The following is a 20683-nucleotide window of genomic DNA, read 5'->3' as shown; positions in this document are numbered from 1 at the left end:
CCAGCCAGGGGGTGTAAAATGGGGTTATGTAGGACAGGAGAAACAGATTAAAAATTTAGTTTTATTTATAAATATAAATAAAATTAACGAATCGGATTAGAAAGCTGAAAAGTTTGGAATAAACTAAATAAAAAACGAGCTACAATTTGGAGTTAATTTCGACTTTTTCGCTTTTATCCAAGGCATGCACGAGTCCAAAATATAAAAACTGAAAAACAATCGTGGAGGATTAAATTAAACGAATCTAGAATTTTCAATCCAGCCAATTAATTTTAAAAGTTTTTTTTTGAATTTATAGTACTTTCGATTGCTTCAAATTTTACATTTCTGAGGCTCCAGACCTTTTTTAAAAAAAGCTACCAGGTTTCACATTAGATTTTTTTTTTCTACTTCCTGGGAATTTAATCAGAAAAAAAAGGTCAAATTTTAGATCGTTTTCAAAGATCACTTGTGCAAAATTTCATTGTGCTGGTATGCAAGGCCGTATCCAGGGGGAGGGGGGGGGTACCCGGTTTGAACCCCCCCCCCCGAAATGTTTTGACCAACTCGAAAATTAGTAAAACCTTAATAAAAATTAGTAAAATTAGTCGAAAACCGAGTCGAAAATTAGTAAACCCTCCCCCCTCCCCCCGAACCAAAATCCTGGATCCGCTCTTGCTGGTATGGCGAGTCAGAGAGCAAGATCTCTTTCCATAGCATAGGAAAATTAACATTGCAATGAATTTAGCGACTTTCACCTTAACATACACAGGAAAGAGCCATTTGCTTAATGTAGGAGCGAATACAGGTTTTGATGATTGGGTTTGGGTAGAAGAGGCTGAGTCAGTCAAAGTTTTGGGTGTACTTTTTGAAAAAACGGTAGATGTGAACAGTCTGTGGGAACAGACTGTTCGTGAGTAAAAATTTGGATGTTTATTCATAGCTCATCCAAGGACACATTTTGTTTCAATGTTTGAACGAATAGCCGAATAGCGCACGTAAACATATATACTCTTCCATTGCAGTTTTATCTGGCACTGGCTTTCAATATCGAAGAAAGATTTGCACAGCTGGAAAGAAGCATACTGTGATTTGTTTGGAGGTGAAATCCGGAGAAGCTTAGTGTTAAAATGATGTATCTGATGAGAGAAGAAGGCGGTTTAGGTGTCAATAAATTTTTGAGAGGTGTGTAAGTGATTAAGAATTATAAACACATGTAAAATAATCTAAAGTGAATGTATCAGCGGTGACATAATAAAATGATCGGCTCTATTGGTGATTATTTGAAAAAAACTACGTTTTCTAAAGAGTTAAAGAGGCTGAGTTACAAGGTCGAACCTTAAAACGTACAGGGATTAGGAGGCACAGTTGGGGGGCTGCCGCCCCCAAACCCCGCTTTCGCAGCCTTTAAATAAAAAAAAAAGTTTTTTAAACTGAAAGTAAGGAGCGACATTAAATCTTAAAACGAACAGAAATTATTCCATATATGAAAGAGGCTGTGCCCTTCTCCACGCCTCGCTCTTTATGCTAAAGTTTTTATTGTTTAAAAAAAGAGTTGTGAGAAAGTCAAACTTTAGCGTAAAGAGCGAGGCGTTGAGGAGGGCACAGCCTCTTTCATATACGGAATAATTTCTGTTCGTTTTAAGATTTAATGTCGCTCCTTACTTTCAGTTTAAAAAACTTTTTTTTAATTTAAAGGCTGCGAAAGCGGGGGTTTGGGGCGGCAGCCCTAACTGTGCCTCCTAATCCTGTACGTTTTAAGGTTCGACCTTGTAACTCAGCCTCTTTAACTCTTTAGAAAACGTAGTTTTTTTCAAATAATTTCTGCACGTTTTTGTACAGTTTATTACTTATTATTGCTTGACTAACTGTTAGATGATTGTGTATTATTCTTTTCTTTCTCGACAGGGTGTTTTAAGGGTCGACCTTGTAACTCATTTTTTTTAACTCTTTAGAAAACATAATTTTTTTCAAATAATTTAAAAAAGAAACTGAATTTTTTTTTTTTAATTTAAATTCAGTATATAAAAAATTTGATCTATCGGTGAATCGAACTCGGGTTTTCCGCTTGACACCCAGAAGTCTCACCGCTACACTAAAGAGACATTATTGAAATTGTTTTTTAGTGAGGTGATGAATCTTTTTGACGCAAGCAAAACTTGATATGTGGTCTTTGGAAAACAAGGAAGAAGTGATCAAATTGAGCTGAAAATTCGAGGATAAGCTCCCAGGTCCCAGTAGAGATCATTCCTTAAATTTCTACCCGATCAAACAATGTTAAAGGGGGGTTGTGGTCGGAAAATCTAACATGGGCTATTATAGGAAAACGAGGTTTTTCGTAAATGTAAATTCGGGGGATAATATTTTCGGTATGAAAATATAAAAATGCACTAACAGGTCGAATTCTGCTTTGAATGAGTCCTCATTAACCCGGATCCGTTGCCAACTGTGGCCTGTAGGCGTGGCTAATAAAAAAAAAAGAAATGATGAATTTTAAGTGGCTATATTTGTTTTTTTGAAAACAGGGAAGGAGTGATCGGATTGAGCTGAAATTTCGAGGATAAGCTCCCGGGCCCTAGGAAAGCTTAACCTCTAAATTTCAGCCCAATCGGACAACGTTAAGGGGGGCTGTGGTGGGAGGGTCCAAACTTCCGGCCCAGTTTACCCCATGAAGATAAAGTCGGAGGAGGATGAAACTTTGCAAGTTTCTTAGTTTGAGCTTGGGCTACAAAATGCGATTACCGCCGTCTCTCTGCGACCTCTAGGACCTGAAATTGCTTAACATTGTGGTGGGTCGCCTCTTTATAGAGGCACAAGTGTGCCTCCTTGACAAATACCGAATATGATGAATTTGCAAAACACAAAAAGGAGCCATTCGGTGAAATTTTGTCGTTTGGTGAAATGCATAGTGAAATGCATACCAGCTAGCCGTTTTATGAAAGAATTTATGTTTATGCTCATCCATGATGTACTGCTATACCGATACCAAGTATCTCGTTTCGCACGAGAAGAAGGCTCAAAAGGAAAGCTCTATGACGAGATAGTGGCGAATGGCCTGGAGCATTTGTTTTTCGAGTGTAAATATAACGATAAATTGAAAAATAAGATTTTTAGCGTTTTTAGCGACCGCAGAATAGTTTTGGAATCTAAGGATGATAAAATAAGGTTAATTAAAGCAAATGTAGAAATTATATGAGGTGACAGGAGAGAACAAGCCGTTGTGTAAGTAGTGATGAAATTGTTTGTGGATGTTTGGAAACAAAGAAAAGAGAGAAAATTGAGTTAGAAGGTTTGGCTTTGAATGTAGGAGAATGGAAGTGTTTCTAAGGGAGAACAAAAAGTGGGAGGGTATAATCTTAATCAGTTTCAATTGTATACATCACTCTTCCAGTATAATCTACTTTAATAATACTTCGAATATGTTTTAAACCTATATTAATTGCAATGATGATAATGATGCCCAGCTACTCGATTAAAGATGCTTGTTAACTTTCTTCAATAAAAGTTACCATAAAAGTAAATATACTACGAAACGTCAGATCATGCGAAAAAAGTTAGTTTTCGTAACTTTTAGTTACTTTTTGTAGAGCCAAGAATGCACCCTAACTTTTTCTTATCTCAGATTTGTATCTAATAATGCGGTCGGGCATCTCTTATTCGAGTAATCCGCTTAATATTAACTTTCCTGGATGTAATCTTTAAGAGATAAAAACACATACGTAGCCGGCATCCTGTCAACTCAAGCCCCATAGGCAACTAGGCAAATAACAAAATTAGTCAAGAGTACTCTGCTCTAAACACTGCTTATTTAGAAACCCCTGAATGCGTGCATCATTTCACAATTAGTGTCTCGACATATAATTTCACATATTTTTATTTTTGAAAATATAAATTTTTTGTATATGTAGCTTTACTTATCCTCAGTTATCCAGCATTTTCCATGGTTAGCAGGTGTAACTTATCCGACAACTAATCCATACCGTTTCAAGTAGCAATCCTAATAACCTCTGACGTCATTTACTTGATAAACACCGTAAAGCCGTGGACGATTAATCAAAATTGTCATATTTGTAATCTTGGAATTCTCGAACACAACGCACAATAGAAGTAATTGAATATTCTGAAATGGTCTAAAAATGGCTTACAAATTTAACAATAATATGTTACAAAATATAAATGAAAAGGTGACAGGAAACACAAGCTTTCTGTGCCGATTGCATTATTGTCCATACAGTAGGGTTTTCTCCAGCATCTTTATGTGTGATGTCATCTTTCATCTGCAAACCTTGTCCAAACCATCTCAACCTGCATCTCATTATTGCTCTAGAAATTGGGATAGAACCACATTTCCGTACAAATCCTTCTCCTTCTTACGAAACGCCCTAATTTCAGAGCCAAGCTTGACAACTGTAATCACTATAGCTTCCAATGTTTTAATCTTAGTTCGCAAACTGATCTTCCTATTCTTCCAAACTTTTTCCCAATGTCAAAAACAACCTGGGGCATAGCTATTCTATTTTTTACGTTTTCACTGCACCCATTATCCTTACTAGTAATACTACCTAGGTGAGTTGAAGCTATGAACTTGATTGAGCTTCCCCTTATCTAATATCAGCTCTTCACCTTCATATATTCCCTGTTTAAGCAACTTAATCTTCTTAAATTCTATTCTCAGACCTATTCTTGCACACTGAGATCTCAAACCCTCCAAAAAATCATTCACTTTGCTAACAATTTCATCTAGGATACTCTAATCATCAATATAATAAAGTCTAGAAGGATTTCACTTTCTATTGCTATTCCTTGCTCCCCCATAGCCTTTGCTCTGCTCCTTTGGACTAAGTCCATAAGAATGATTCCTACAAATTGGGATAAGACGTATTGGGATAACTCCTGAATCAATACGAAACCAGCTACTAAATTCATTTCCTGCCTTACCCACAGCAAAGTTGTTCTCGTATATAGCACTATTTACTTCAATGTATTTATTCGGTATTATGGTTGCAGCGGTAGCTGCAACCAAGTAAAGACACACAGCCCATAGTAGATTAAAAAACGTGTTTAGAAAAAAGAGACCTAATGAAAAAAAAATTGCAATCTGGCACTGATTACGGACTGGTGACTATTATTTCAGTTCGTCTCAAAAGTAAAAGTTATTGCGAAAAGAAATTTATGGTGATTTTGAAAAAGAACCTTAAACCCCTCGAAAATGGCCTCAGATCAAAATGAAAAATATACCATTGGAATCAGTATGGTCGATAACCATGTGTAGGGAAATTACAGTCCCCCTCCTTGAACAACAAAGAAAATCGCTTTTTTGCATCGGTAGCACTGATCTGTCTCCCGTTTTTTATTCTTTTTTTTCTAGGAGGGCTAGGGGTGGCCAGTGAATCATAGAGATATGTGTTAAAGCTCATTCGAAAGGGAATAAACTTTGTAAATACCCTTTTTAAGTGACCAATAAGAGGGAGGGCAACTAGCCCCACCTCTCTACACAACCTCTCCTCCCAAAGTTATCCAATCAAAATTTTGAGAGAGCCATTTTGTTCAACATAGTCCAAAGGTCCAATATATATGGTTGTAGTGATATGACCCTCCATAGTCCCTGGAGAAAGGACTGTATGCTGTATTGGAATCGGATGTATCGACATCACTTGTATCGGTATGGGCGTATTGTTATTGGGCGTTTTGGTATCGCCTTTATCTTAGACAAGTTTTTGGTAGCTCATATAAAAGATATTGCTGTACTTATGCATTAGCTGGTATCCAACGCGATGTACTGTAAAAAGAAATGCTGAGGGAAACTAGTCAAACGGGTATCTGTCAATAGAGAAATAGATCGCAAACCGTGGTTTGTTATTGCGTTTACAATATTTAAACTATTGTTTTTCGGGGTTTAGGGGGGGGGGTAACTAGGTTAGCTTAACTAAGTTAGCATTTAATATATGCTATGCTTTACCCCCCCCCCCCCACACACACAAACCCTAATGTGCAAATACATAGCCCAATTTTCTTTCTAAACTATTTTTTTCATCATATTTTGTTTTATTTCATTAGCAATAACCAAACTTGACTTCTCGGGTGGATACCAGCTAATGCATAAGTACCGATATTGCTCATATATACGTCCTTCCTTCCTATAAATTTCACCATCAGCAAGTTCCAAATGGTGCTAAAAAACGGTATTTTGGGTGCACTTTTGGGTGCATTTTTTCAAGTGGAAAATCTGGGGCTACTGGGCTACCAGAACTTTTTAGAGTAATGTTTAAGGGCCCATTTCAAATCTATTGCTCATATCTATGTGATTTTTTTCAATTATACCATCTAGCACTAGCACTAATTATGATGTAGCACTAAAAAAAGGGCACAATTTCGTCAAAACCGGGGGGGGGGGGCAAAGGTGGACCAAACTTTCCCAGATCAAGTGAAAATGCCAGTGAGAAATAAAAAAAACCTTATAGTACCATAAAGGCAAAGAATTACAAAAGAAACCTGGCTCGTTTCTCTGAATTATGCAGGCTTATCTTAGTTTAGACAAGACTTTTGAATAAACAAAATTTCAGCTGGGGGGAAAAACTGGGGTCTGGGGGGGGGAGGCAAAATGTGGTTTGGAGGGGGCAGTTGCCCTCTACCGCATGACAAATTACGCCAAAAAAAAACACTTTCGGTGTCACTTCTTAGATAGATAATGCAAATATTGCAAACATATAAATAAAATCTACAAAGGAATTCTTCGAAAAGATTTTACATCGATCTTGTATGTAATTATGTTAACTTTTAGTTACTGCGTGCCGTGTTTTGTTCTTTACTAGGTTTTCAGCTATATCCGATGGAAGTAACATAGGCCCCATTTGTAATGATCTGTATCGGTCCTTTATGCAATTAATTTAAAAAAAAAATCCACAAAATAAGTTTTTCAAAGAACAAAATACAAATGAATGTGCATTGTCAGTTTAATATACATATACAGATATTTAGCAATCAAAATGTTAATATTATTTGATTTATTAAAGTTATAAAAGTAAAAACATTTATATTTTTTCAGTAAAGTGCAAATTTTGTTCTGGCCTTGGGAAGGCATAGGGGTTTTGAGCCCAACTTATGTTAATTTCTGCTCGTGTTGAGTTTGACTCGGTTATTTATTGTAATTTCTGTTCGTTTTGGGTTTCATTTATTTATCGATGCTGATTCGTGGTAGTTTTACGCTTGGTAGATTATTTGATTAGATTTTTGCTCATTTTTGTTTAATGGAGTTCTTTACTTTTCTTTGAAAAACTTATTCCATGGAAAAAGTTTTTTTTAACTAATTCCTGTTCGTTTTATATTGACATAGTCTTTTCTGGGAAAATGAAAATAAGCCATCTTTTCGTTTTTTAAGACTTTACAGTTTGGCCTGCTATTTGTATGCTGGGGAAAAATTTTCAGTATTTTTAACAACATACACCCTTTTAAAAATCTGGACACAAATAGAAGTGTTTAATTTAGTTTCATGTTTCCTCTAGTTGACCTGAAATGGAAAACTTGATACCAGTCACAAAATAATCTGTTTACTTTGCTTGATAGCTTGCATAAACTTATGCTATTTTGATTTGGTTAAACTTTAAGAGCAGAACCAGCTCCGAAAATTTAAATATAATACCCTCAGTTGTTCTTGGGATACTTTTGATATGCCTTATTGGGAATTAGTAATAACACAGTGCATTTTGATTTAATCATAAGGCAGCATTTCGTTTTTAAACATAATGGGCAAATGGGAGGGAGGGCGTGGGAGGGTGGGCGTGGGAGGGGGATTGGTTGCCCTCCAATCACTTTAGACTATTAAAAAGAGCATCAGCTCTTTCTATTTTCAATCGAATGAACCTTTTTCGAAGTTCCCACGACAACCCCTTCGATACGAAGTGCCCTGGTCTAAACAACAACAACAACAAAAAATAATACATTATACCCACATCGATCTTTACTATAAGAATGTTCCAATTACTTTCAACTATTAAAAAGGGCACTTGGCCTTCGATTTCCAATCGAATGAGCCCTTTTTGAAACGAAAACGCTTTCTATATACACCTTATATGCCCCCAGGGCACCAATTACAACCCTTACCCTAAGAGCTGTTAGGGTGGTTGTCATCCTCTAAGACCTAATTTCCAGAATTTTCAACTACGTTAAACAAAATGGCTATCTAAAAATTTTGATTGGATGTGTTTGGGGAGATGGTGGACGTGAGAGGGACGGTAGTCGTTCTCCAATCACTTTCAACTATTAAAAATGGCACTAGCCCTTTCAATTTCCAATCAAGTGAGCCCTCTTGAAGTTTCTACGACAAGAACTTTCAATAAAAATCTTATATACCCACAGGGTATGCGTGGGGGGGGTGTAATTCTCAAAGACCTAATTTTCATAACTTTCTATTACGTTGAACAAAATGGATATCTCAAAATTCTGATTGGATGTGATTGGAGGAATGGTGGGCGTGAGAGGGGTGTTACTTACCCTTCAATCACTTTCGACTATTAAAAAGGGCAATTTCAATTTCCAGTCAAATGTGGCCTTTTTAAAATTTCTTAACCAACTTTCTATATAAACCTTATATACCTCCCCCCGGGCATAACTTACAACCCTTGCACCGAGGGCTCTGAGGGGGTTATCATCCTAAAAGACCTAATTTTCAGAAGTTTCAACTGCGTTGAACAAAATGGATATCTCAAAATTTTGATTGGATAGGTTTGGGAAAATGGTGGGCGTGAGAGGGGTGTTAGTCACTATCCAATCACTTTCAACTATTAAAAACGGCACTAGCCCTCTCAATTTCGAATTGAATGAGCTCTCTTGAAGTTTCTACAACAAAACCTTCTATTTAAAACTTATATGCCCTCTAGGCTAAACTTAACGCTCTCTCTGTGAGGGTGCTGGGGGGAGGGGCTGCCATCTTTAAAGACCAGAGTTTCAAAACTTTTAATCCCATTGATCAAAATTGTTATATCAAGAATTTGATTGAATATGTTTGGGGAAAAAATGGGCGTGAGAGGGGGGTTAATTGCCCTCAAATCACTTTCGACTATTAAAAAGGGCAATAGTCCTGAATTTCACTAGTTTTGAATTTCAAATCGAATCAGCCCTTTTTAAAGTTTCTACGACAAAGATTTCGATAAAAACCTTGTATGCCCCCAGGGCATAACTTATAACCCTTGCCCTGAAGACTGCGGTGGGAGTGTCCTGCTCAAAGGCATAATTTCCTGAACTTTCGACGTCTTGGGACAAATTGGCTAACACAAAATTTTTATTGGATGTGTTTGGGGAAATGGTGGGCGTAGAAGGGTGTTAGTTGCCTTCCAATCACTTTCGACTATTAAAAAGGGCACTAGCCATTTCAATTTCTAATCGAATGGGCCCTTTTTGAAGTTTCTACGACAACGCGTTCTATAAAAACCTTATATGCCCCCAGGGCATAACTTACAACCCTTGCCCTGAGGGCTGTTAGGGGGTTGTCATCCTCACAGACCTAATTTCCAGAACTTTAAACTACGTTGAATAATATGGCCATCTCAAAATTTTGATTGGATGTTTTTGGGGAAAAAGTGGGCATGAGAGGGGGGGGGGGGTTAGTTGCCCTCCAATCACTTTCAACTATTAAAAAGGAAACTAGCCCTTTGAATTTCCAATTCAATGAGCCTTTTTTGAAGTTTCAATGACAACGCCTTCTATACCTTATATGCCCGCAGGGCATGACTTACAACACTTGCCCAGAGGGCTGTGGGGGAGTGTCCTCCTCAAAAACATAATTTCTCTCTGAAAATCAACTACACTGAACAAAATGGCTATCTCAAAATTTTGATTGGATGTGTTTCGGGAAATGGTGGGCATGGAAGGGGTGTTAGTTGCCTTCAAATCACTTTCGACTATTAAAAAGGGCACAAGCCACTCCAATTTTCAATTGAATGAGCTCTCGTCGAAGTTTCTACGACAACTTTTTCGATACGAAGTGCCCTACTCTAAAGGAAAAAAAAATAATACATTGTGCCAACATCGTCCTTATATGCCTCCAGGGCATAACTTAAAACCCTTGCCCTGAGGGTTGTGGGGGAGTGTCCTCCTCAAATATATATTTTCTATCTGGAAATCAATTACGCTGAACAAAATTACTATGTCAAAATTTTGATTGGATGTGTTTGGGGGAATAATGGGCGTGAGGGGCGGGGGGCTAGTTGCCCTTCAATCACTTTCGACCATTAAAAAGGGCACTAGCCATTCCGATTTCAAATCGAATGAGCCCTTTTCAAAGTTTATACGACAACTCCTTCGATACGAAGTGCCCTGCTATGGAACCAAAAAATAAATAATGCATTGTGGCAACATCGTTCTTTACTTAGGCAGCACGATTGCGCTGCCTATGACTTTTTTTCGATATTGTCTCAAACTTTATATTCTTTCATAATATACAAGCGTTGGTGGCTGTGTCAGTAGAGAAGTACGCCTCATAATCCCACGCGTTGAGTTCGTACTTCATCCGGGCCAGCTTTTTCTGAATAAATAGATGATGCTAGTTTCTAGAAAAGTAATAAGGTTTTATTACAAACTTTTAGTCTCCTAATAATATTCAGCTATTGTAAGCTTTACTATTTGTTCTTTACTTTAACTAGCTACGGAAAAAAATACAATAATTAAGGGGCACTTGTTCATTATTCGGTACACTCTCGAGAAATGAAGTCGCGCTTTTTACTGTAGCTACTGTGGAATGGTCAAGAGTCTCCGATGGTAGAATGATGAGCTTGGCTTGTACACAAAAATGCATTTTTTTTTTTTTTTTTTTTTTTTGTAAAGTGATACTAGTTGCCCTCCAATTTTTTAGCGACTTAAAAAGGGCCCAATAAATTTTAATTTCCATTCAAATGAGTCCTCTCACGACATTCTAGGACCACTGGGTTGATAAGATCACCCTTGGGAAAAATAAAAAACCAATAAATGTGCATCCGTGATCTTTCTTCTGGGAAAAAAAAAATACAAAACTCCATATTTTTTCGGGTATAAGCTTGAAACCTCTACAGTAAGGTTCTCTAATAGGCTGAATCTGATGGTGTGATTTTCATTAATATTATATGATTTTAGGGGGTGTCTCCCGCTTTTTTTGAAAATGAGGGAAATTTTCTCAGGCTCGTAACTTTAGGTAAGACTCAACTTGATGAAACTTATATATCTAGATTTAGCATAAAAATACGATTCTTTTGAAGCATCTATTGATAGACAAATTCCACTTTTTAGAGTTTCGGTAACTATTGAGCCGGGTCACCTCTTACTTACAGTTCGTTACCACGAACTGTCTGAAAAGCTTGGAAATATAAAACGATATGATCATTGTAATAATTATGGTACAAAACCTTTAATTAGAGGTTTGCAAGAACACCTCCCCGTATGTTCCTCCTCCATGTCCCCTTAATAAGCTACGCAATTAAGGTACAAAAACCAATATATCAAATCAGATTATTAGAGGCGTGGTTCAATTAGTACAGCGTTGTACTTCAAATTGGAGAGTCTTGGGTCCAATTCCTAATTTTTTTTTTCAATCTCAGTTTTGTCCCTTCTATATTGTCATTTTCAGATAATTTCACTGTTTTTTTTAAATGTGATGCACTCATTTTTTAAAGCATGTCCTGGGAAGGTATTTTGTCAAGCATTTTGACTCAAAAAGGGAATGGAGATCACCCAGTTCATGGTATGCAACAACATTCTTAGCAGATCATTAAATCCATATACCAACGTATGGGGTATTTTGTCAAAATCCTGTGTAGGGGGGGGGGGGGTAAAATCTGGAGCCAATTTTCCCAAATCAAGTGAAAATGCCAGAGAAAACTTAAAAACGAGCCATATAGGCTAGTAATAAAAAAAGGTAAAGATGCACTAAAGAAAACTGACATGTTTCAGTGGATGCTTGAATAATGCAGGCTTATCTTTATTTTGACAACACTTTTGAAAAAACTAAATTTCACATGGGGGGAAAACTGGGGTCTGGGGAAAAACTATGGTCTGAGAGGGGCAGTTGCTCCCCCTATCCCATAGAAAACTACGCTCCTGACCCCACCCCTTTCCGTTTAGTGGTTGGAGAAGTGTAGGCATGTGGTACTGGAACCACTCAAAGTTGTATAATATTTATTAAAAAACGCCCCACAAAATAAGTTTTTAAAAGAAAAGTAAAGAACTCCATTAAACCAAAAATGAGCAACAATAAAATAAAATAATCTGCCAAGAGTGAAACTACCACAAATCAGCATCAATAAATAAATGAAACTCAAAACGAACAGAAATTAAAATAAATAACCGAGTCAAACTCAAAACGAGCAGAAATTAACATGAGTAGGATCTAAACCCCTATGCCTTTCCAAGCCCAGAGCATAATTTGCACTTTACTGAACAAATATAAATGTTTTTACTTTAAAACTTTAATAAATCAAATAATATTATCATTTAGATTACTAAATATCAGTATATGTATATTCAATGACAATGCACAATGCACATTCATTTGTATTTTTTTCAGTAAAGGGCAAATTATGTTCTGGCCTTGGGAAGGCATAGGGGTTTTGAGCCCTACTCATGTTATTTGCTGCTCGTTTTGAGTTTGACGCGGTTATTTATTGTAATTTCTGTTCGTTTTGAGTTTCATTTATTTATCGATGCTGATTTGTGGTAGTTTAACGCTTGGTAAATTATTTGATTTTATTTTTGCTCATTTTTAGTTTAATGGAGTTCTTCACTTTTCTTTGAAAATTTTTTTTGCGGAAATTTTTCTTTAATTAATTTCTGTTCGTTTTATATTGACATAGTATTTTCAGGGGAAAAGAAAACAATTCTTTGAATCTTTTTGTTTTTTTAAGACTTTATAGTTTGGCCTGCTATTTTTATGCTGGAGATATTTTTTAGCAATTTTTAACAACATACACCCTTTCAAAAATCTGGACACAAATAGCAGTATTTAATTTAGTTTCATACCTCCTCTAGTTGACCTGAAATAGAAAACTCAATACCATTCACCAAAAAAATCTGTTTAACTTTCTTTGATAGCTGAGATACACTTACGCTATTTTGATTTGGTTAAATTTTAAAAGCAAAAGTAGCCCCGAAAGTTTGAACATAATACCCTCAGTCATTCTTGAGATACTGCGGAGATGCCTTATAGGAAATTAGCATTAACACAGTGCATTTTGTTTTAATCTTAAGGCAAAATTTAGTTTTTAAACAAGTTGCCCTCCGATCACTTCCGACTATTAAAAAGGGCATTAGCCCTTTCTATTTTCAATCAAATGAGTCCTTTTCGAAGTTTCTAAGACAACTCCTTCGATAGGAAGTGCCCTGGTCAAAACAAAAAAAAAATAAAAAAATAATAATACATTGTACCCAAATCGATCATTAGTATAAAAATGTCGAACCTTCCAATCACTTTTGACTATTAAAAAGGACACTAGCCCTTTCAATTTGCAATCGAAAGAGCCCTTTTTGAGTTTCTACGACAACGCTTTCTATAAACATCTCATATACATTTGCTATCTCAAAATTTTGATTGGATGTGTTTGGGGAAATGGTGGGACTGAGAGGGGGTTAGTTGCCCTCCAATCATTTTCGACTATTAAAAAGGGTGCTAGCCCTTTGAATTTTCAATCGAATGAGCCCTTTTTGAAGTTTCTATAACAACGCTTCTTATATAAAAAAAAATTATGCCCCTGAGGCATAACTTACAACCCTTGCTCTGAGGGCTGCGGGGGGAATGTAATCCTCCAAAACATAATTTCCAGACTTTTTAGCTATATCAAACAAAATGGCTATCTAAAAATTTTGATTGGATGTGTTTGGGGAAATGGTGGGTGTGAGAGGGGTGTCAGTTATCCTCCGATCACTTTCGACTATCAAAAAGGGCACAAGCCCTTCTAATTTCCAATCGAATGAGCTCTTTTTGGAGCTTCTACAACATCACTATCTATAAAAACCTTACATGCCCCCAGGCCTTAACTTACAACCCTTACACCGAGGGCTCTGAGAGGGTTATCATCCTCAAAGACCTAATTTCTAAAACTTTTAACAACGTTGAACAAAATGGCTATAAAAAAATTGAGATTTGATGTATTTGGGGAAAAGGTGGCCGTGATAGGGGGGTTAGTTGCCCTCAAATCCCTTTTGACTTTTAAAACGAGCACTAGCCCTTTGAATTTCCAATCGAATAGCCCTTTTTGGAGTTTCTACAACATCACTATCTATAAAAACCTTTTATGCCCCCAGGGCATTACTTAAAACCTTACCCCGAGGGCTCTGAGGGGATTATCATCCTCAAAGACCTAATTTCTAAAAATTTTAACTATGTTGAACAAAATGGCTATTTGAAAATTTGATTGGATGTGTTTGGGGAAAAAGTGGGCGTGAGAGGGGGGTTAATTGCCCTCATTTCACTTTCGACTTTTAAAACGAGCACTAGCCCCTTTGAATTTCCAATCGAGTGAGCCCTTTTTCAAGTTTCTACAACAAAACTTTCAATAAAAACTTTATATGCCCCGAAGGCCTAACGTATAACCCTTATCCTGAGGGCTGTGGGGGAGTGTTATCCTCTTAGATATAATTTCCGGACCTTTCAACTACTTTGAACAAAATGGATATCTGAAAATTTTGATTGGATGTGTTTGGATAAATGGTGGGCGTGGAAGACGTGTTAGTTGCCTTCCAATCACTTTCGACTATTAAAAACGGCACTTGCCATTTCAATTTCCAATCAAATGAGCCCTTTTTGAAGTTTCTATGACAACACTTTCAATAAAAAACCTTATATGCCCTCAGGGCATAACTTACAACCCTTGCCCTGAGGGCTGCGGGGGGGGAGGGGGGTAGTTGCCCTCCAATCACTTTTGACTATTAAAAAGGGCACTAAGCCTTTGAATTTCCAATCGAACGAGCCTTTTTTGAAGTTTCTACGGCAACGCTTTCTATAAGAACTTTATATGCTCCTAGGGCATAAATTAGAACCCTTGCCCAGACGGCTGTGGGGGAATGTCCTCCTCAAAAAAATAATTAACTGGAAGTTAACTACGCTGAACAAAATGGATATCTCAAAATTTTGATTGGATGTGTTTGGGGACATGGTGGGCGTGGAAGGGGTAGATGCCTTCCTATCACTTTCGACTATTATAAAGGGCACTAGCCACTCCTATTTCCAATCGAATGATCCCTTTTCGAAGTTTCTACAACAAATCCTTCGATACGAAGTGCCCTTATCTAAGACCAAGAAACAAAAAAACAACAATACATTATGCCAATATAGTTCTTTACTTAGGCAGCGCTATTGCGCTGCCTATGAAAAGAAAGATTACTTATTGTTATACTTACTTATTCAAATTATTTACTTGGCAATTTCGCTGTAATATTCACTCCATACAGAAGATTGTGCATCCAAAGAGAAAGAAAAACAAATGAAAACAGTTCTGTAGGAGAACTCAGGTAATTCTTCCCAAAATTTTTGAAATGAAAACAAACCTACTTTATTATACCATTTATCGTACCTACACAAGAAACCATCTTTTTTGAAATTTCTATTCAATTGTAAGTAATGAATGACTTTTCTATTTAGAGACAGATCAAATAACTCCCTACGCCTAAAGGCACATTTCTGTTGAGCTAGCAGAATTTCCCGCAAGCATGTCGATTTGCAAACCTGTCCGCTTAGTTAATTTTTTATTTCTAAGCTATTCGCCTTGAGCTACATTCTTAAGTGGTAATAATTTTTCTTTTTTTTAAAACAGAGAATGAAAGGTCTATTTCATCTGTAAAAAAAAAACAAAACAAAACGCAACGACTTTATTTTTCCCTAAATTGGAGGTGATTAGAAACTATTCAGTTTTGAACTGAAACTAAGGAGCAATACTCAAAATTAAAACGAACAGAAGGTATTCCGTAAAACAAAAAAGATCATGGCAGTGTTGTTTCTATACTAAATTTTAATCGAGAACGAGCAGAGATTAATTTAAAAAAAACAAAGTTTTTCCGAGGGATATTAAGAGTGAAGTTGAAACTTAAAACGAACAAAAATTATTACTTCACAGCCCGTTTAACATTTATCAATAAGTGCAAATAAATCAACTTGTGATATATCCCTATGTTTGTAGGATTAGAGAAAACTAGCGCTTTACTGAAAACACAAAAAGAATATAAGAATTTTGGCACGGTAAAAATAAACATTTAAGGGCACTTTCAACAGTATAAAAGTAAAGCATTTTAGATCTTTGCTTTATTTATTTATTTTTTCGTTTAATTTGGCATCACTTCTGCACAATGAGCCCAGTTCACTGATTGAATGTCATTTTGGATCTGAAAAAGACATTACATGTTTATTTTGTAGACAAGTTCGAAGTGAAGGAATCTTATTAATATTAAGACTACAGACTCTATTTAAAATTTGTACCACAACTTGAAATTCTCCGTTTTATAGAGAGAAATAACTGGATCTCCAGAGTCCATATTATGGTTGATATGTTCTTCATTTCTAGTAATATTAAGTGAGACCAAGATGTTACCCGATAAACCAATCCATTATTTTTTATACTCTTTAATGACTGTAAACTTATTATTTTTATGCCTAAGTTTTTAAGACAATTTTAATTGTATACTGAAAGTTACTGATATCACAGCTCCTGTAAGACTACGAAAAGCGTTATAGATTAGTGTTTTGTTGCGAGGCCACGTATTTACTTTTGACTGCTAAATCAATATTCTTGTTTTTTATACTTGGCTTTTGTGTTTTCATTAAAGCGCTAGTTTTCAGTAATGCTACAAACATAGGTAAATATCACCAGTTGATTTATTTGCACTAGTTCTATTGATATATGTTAGAGAGGCTGTGAAGTAATAATTTTTGTTCGTTTAAGTTTCAACTTCGCTCTTTCACGGAAAAACTTTGTTTTTTGTTTAATTAATATCATACAAGGATAGGACCTTCGCTAAAGCTATCATATCGGCTGATTCAAACACTTGTTAATAATTTACAGAACTGAGGACTTAAGGGGTCCGATGACTTTGGCACATCTCGATTACTAATCTAGGAGTGAACATATGGTTGACATATGGTCGTATCTCCTTTCTAACACCAGACGTTGATTCAGGTATAGTTTATTTGCACTTATTTTGTGGAACAATCTATTTTTCTGTTTGGCCTAAAATTTCAGGGGTTATATGTCGGATAATCATGGTTATAGTATCAAAAACAAAAAGAAATCTGAAAAAACAATAAATTTGATATGATGCTTTCAAAAATAAATATAATCTTACAAGAGCAATAGCATCTCCATGTTTCACAATGGAATCAAAAACCAAAGCTGCAAATGGTACCTCTGGGGGATTAGGACAAGTCATTTCAGTTCTAAGAATGTTCATATCTGAAAAAGAAAAATTCGTGTCAATATACATTCAAATAGCCTTAATCGACATTTCGTCCCCTGTAACTAAGCATAAGCAAAACTAATAGGCTTTATTTTTTGCTTTTAATTCTATTATACTGATAAAAAAACGAAAATAGAAGTTCGTTATTACGTAAACGAGGGGATTCACCACCTAGTCAATACCTCGCTCTTTACGCTAAAGTTCGAATTTTGCTCGAATCATAAACCACTGAATCAAAAAGGCTGGTTAATTAGAATAGATAGCTCTTTTGAAAATACTAAAAAAAAACATTAGCTTAAAGAGCGAGGTATTGACTAGGGGCGAACCCCGTCATATACGTAATAATTTCTCTTCGTTTTAAGTTTTAATGTTGTTCCTTACTTTCAGTTGAAAAAAACTTGTTTCTTTTAATTTCCGATCGTATTTTAATTAATGCTGGGAAATCCGGCGCCCCCTTCATAGAAATGTCCCTTCCCCCCAGAAAATATCCTCCACGGACAGATCCTCCCACGTAACCCTCCTCCTCTGACCACCCCATGACCCACCAGAAAAAAATCCCTCCTGAAAATGTCTGTATACTTGCCAATAACGAATAGTGTATGTAATTCAAGGGCAATGCTCATAACATTCAGCCCTTCCCCCGGGAACCGTGGGGGAATAATTCATTCTCAAAGACATATTTATTAGATTTTCGACTATGCTAAACAAAATGGGTATCTCAAAATTTTGATCGGGTGACTTCGGGAAATAAATAAGTGGGGGAGGGGTCCAAGTTGCCCTCCAATTATTTTGTCACTTAAAAAGAGCCCTAGAACGTTTAATTTCCGTTCGAAAGAGCCCTCTCTCGATATTCTAGGACTACTGGATCGACACGATCACCCCTGGGGAAAAATAAAAAAAACAAAAACAGATAAACACGCACCCATGACTCCATAATAAAAAAACGATCAGAAATTAAATAAAAAAAAATTTCAACTAAAAGTAAGGAGCAACATCAAAACTTAAAATTAACAGAAATTATTACTTATATGATTGGGCTCACCCCCTAGTCATTACCTCGCTCTTTACGCTAAAGATTTTTTTTGTATTTTCATCAGAGCCATTTATCCTAATTAACGGCCTTTGTGATTAAGAGGGCATTCTTAAAGAATTGGAACAAAATTTGAACTTTAGCGTAAAGAGCGAGGCATTGACTAGAGGGCGAACTCCCTAATATACGTAATAAAAACATACGAACATACAAGTTCGTTACGTAAGTTACGTCAGAACAAAATTTCGAGAAAGCCATTTAGTCAAAAAAAGTAAAATTAATCTGCAAATTTCGTTTTAATTATTCATATACGGTGAGCCAAAATCAAAGCTGCACTAATTCAAAAACGTCCAGAAATTAAATAAAAGAAAATATTTTTTTAGATGAAAGTAAAAAGCAATATTAAAACCTAAAAGGAACAGAAATTACGCCGTATATGAAAGGGGCTCCTCAACACCTCGCTCTTTACGGTAATTTTTTTTTGTTTAAAAAATAAAGTCGTGAGACAAAATCAAACTTTAGCGTCATTTCCTTTCATATACTGAATAATTTTTTGTTCGTTTTAAGTTTTAACGTCGGTCCTTACTTTCAGTTAAAAAAAACTTGTTTTTTTTTTAATTCATAATTAACGCAAGCTGGTAGCCAAAATCAATTTTAATTCATTTTAAAACTAAATGAGCAAATAAGATTTATTTTCTGTTTTAGAATAAAATCCTAAGAAAGAAAGTTACCAAAAAAATAATGCAAAAGAGGAAAATAGAACATAATAAAATGCAGCATAATGTACATAAATACCAAGAACGTAGAAAAAGACATGTTGCAAATCGACTAGAACAAAGCACATACATTAGTTTTAAAAGAAAATGACAAGTGAAAATCGGGTTTTGGATTAAAAGAACTTCTAAATTTATTCTTCCTTTCAATGACAATGGTAAGAAGATCCATTCCTACATATTTTCCGGTTTCTCTGAAGTTTGATCCAAGGTGGGATATTAAGAAGGTGCTTAAAGTGTTCATAATAAAACTAATGGAGACGAGGAGACAATGGCGAAACAACAACGGTACAGAAAAAAACCAGTAGAAGTGTGCTATTAAAAAACGATTAAGCAACCGTTTACTGTTAATAAGGAGTCTACGACGTATATACAACGACCATTTTCTGCAAAAGGCTAAACCAAATACGTTGATTTGAGATTACACACAATCCAAAGGCCATGGTAAGTAACTAGAAGCAATATAAACTTGATCATCAAGCACAACAAAAGTGGCTGATGGTTGTTAAGACCGTGGGCCGAACCAAAGAACTTCAGTTTTATTATCATTAAATAAAAGACAAATCACAGTATACGCTTTTGCCAGTCTAGATAAATTTTCTTCGACGACGATCACCTAAAACTCGGGATATAGTCTGTATGATTAAGTAGCTTAATATCTAGGCCTACTCCGCAAGACATATAACTCTATAATATATCTTGCTGTGACTCAACAAAACATTGATATACAGAGTGGGGCAGTAAAAGCTTCCAGCGTAATGCCCATGAATAAAGGAAAAAAACGCAGCCGTTGTAATAGTTGGAATAGACGATTTAATAAATTTTAACTGTATTTTTAAACATACATTATAGATCTTTAACCACTTTGACCTAAACAAACAGCACTGACGAGCATTTTCAAAGAGCTAAGTATATATGCTGGAAATAGTATAGCCATAATACGCTTCACGACAGCCCTATCCCGGTATACTAGAGCCAATTGGAGTCACTAACACCTCTTGTAGGAATAAAATTTTTTATGGCAGTCCTATCCCCTCATATCCTATTAACAAATACTAAGACAGCCCTATCCCGGCGGATAAGGAGCGAAAAGGAGTTGCCAACCCCTTCTATCTTATACACAAACACTGATTTTGGTCTTGAGTGATGGTATAAAAGACAAAAAAGACCATTTCAATATCATTAGTCGAACAGAGTTTGAATTGTAAACAGTTATGTCTAGTAAAAGAACATTCGATACGGATTCTGATGTACCATTGGAACAGGCTAGTAATATAAGTATTTTTTGTCGGTTGCTTGTTGGAGGGGATTGTTTTTCCTAAACTTTTTATCATCAAATAATATTTATAATCCCTTTATTTACAGAATTGTTGGTGACTTTATGACAAAGATCACCTTTCATTTAAGAAAATTTCCCTCCCTACAAGTCATTCTTGAACTTTTTGAATTCAATCCATAGATTATTTTTGAACTTGGACCTTCACTTGACTAGTAGAAG

General features: G+C 35.9%; 1 protein-coding gene across 2 annotated transcripts in view; it reads right to left on the bottom strand.

Moving 5' to 3' along the window:
• Positions 1-20683, bottom strand: part of LOC148950645 (uncharacterized) — a 122099-nt gene that overhangs the window by 72070 nt on the left and 29346 nt on the right. For both annotated transcript variants that reach the window (XM_089091683.1, XM_089091682.1), the window contains one exon: positions 17272-17378. In XM_089091683.1, coding sequence (XP_088947809.1) covers positions 17272-17376 — 105 coding nt within the window. In that variant the 5' untranslated portion in view covers positions 17377-17378. The remainder of the gene's footprint in view (positions 1-17271; positions 17379-20683) is intronic.

Source organism: Artemia sp. Qi Xiang Cuo, chromosome 7 (assembly GCF_049724085.1).
Source record: "Artemia sp. Qi Xiang Cuo chromosome 7, ASM4972408v1, whole genome shotgun sequence".
In the NCBI taxonomy this organism is placed as follows: Eukaryota; Metazoa; Arthropoda; class Branchiopoda; order Anostraca; family Artemiidae; genus Artemia; species Artemia sp. Qi Xiang Cuo.
Note: the sequence above shows the minus strand (reverse complement) of the source record. Positions and strands in the feature narration are given on the sequence as shown.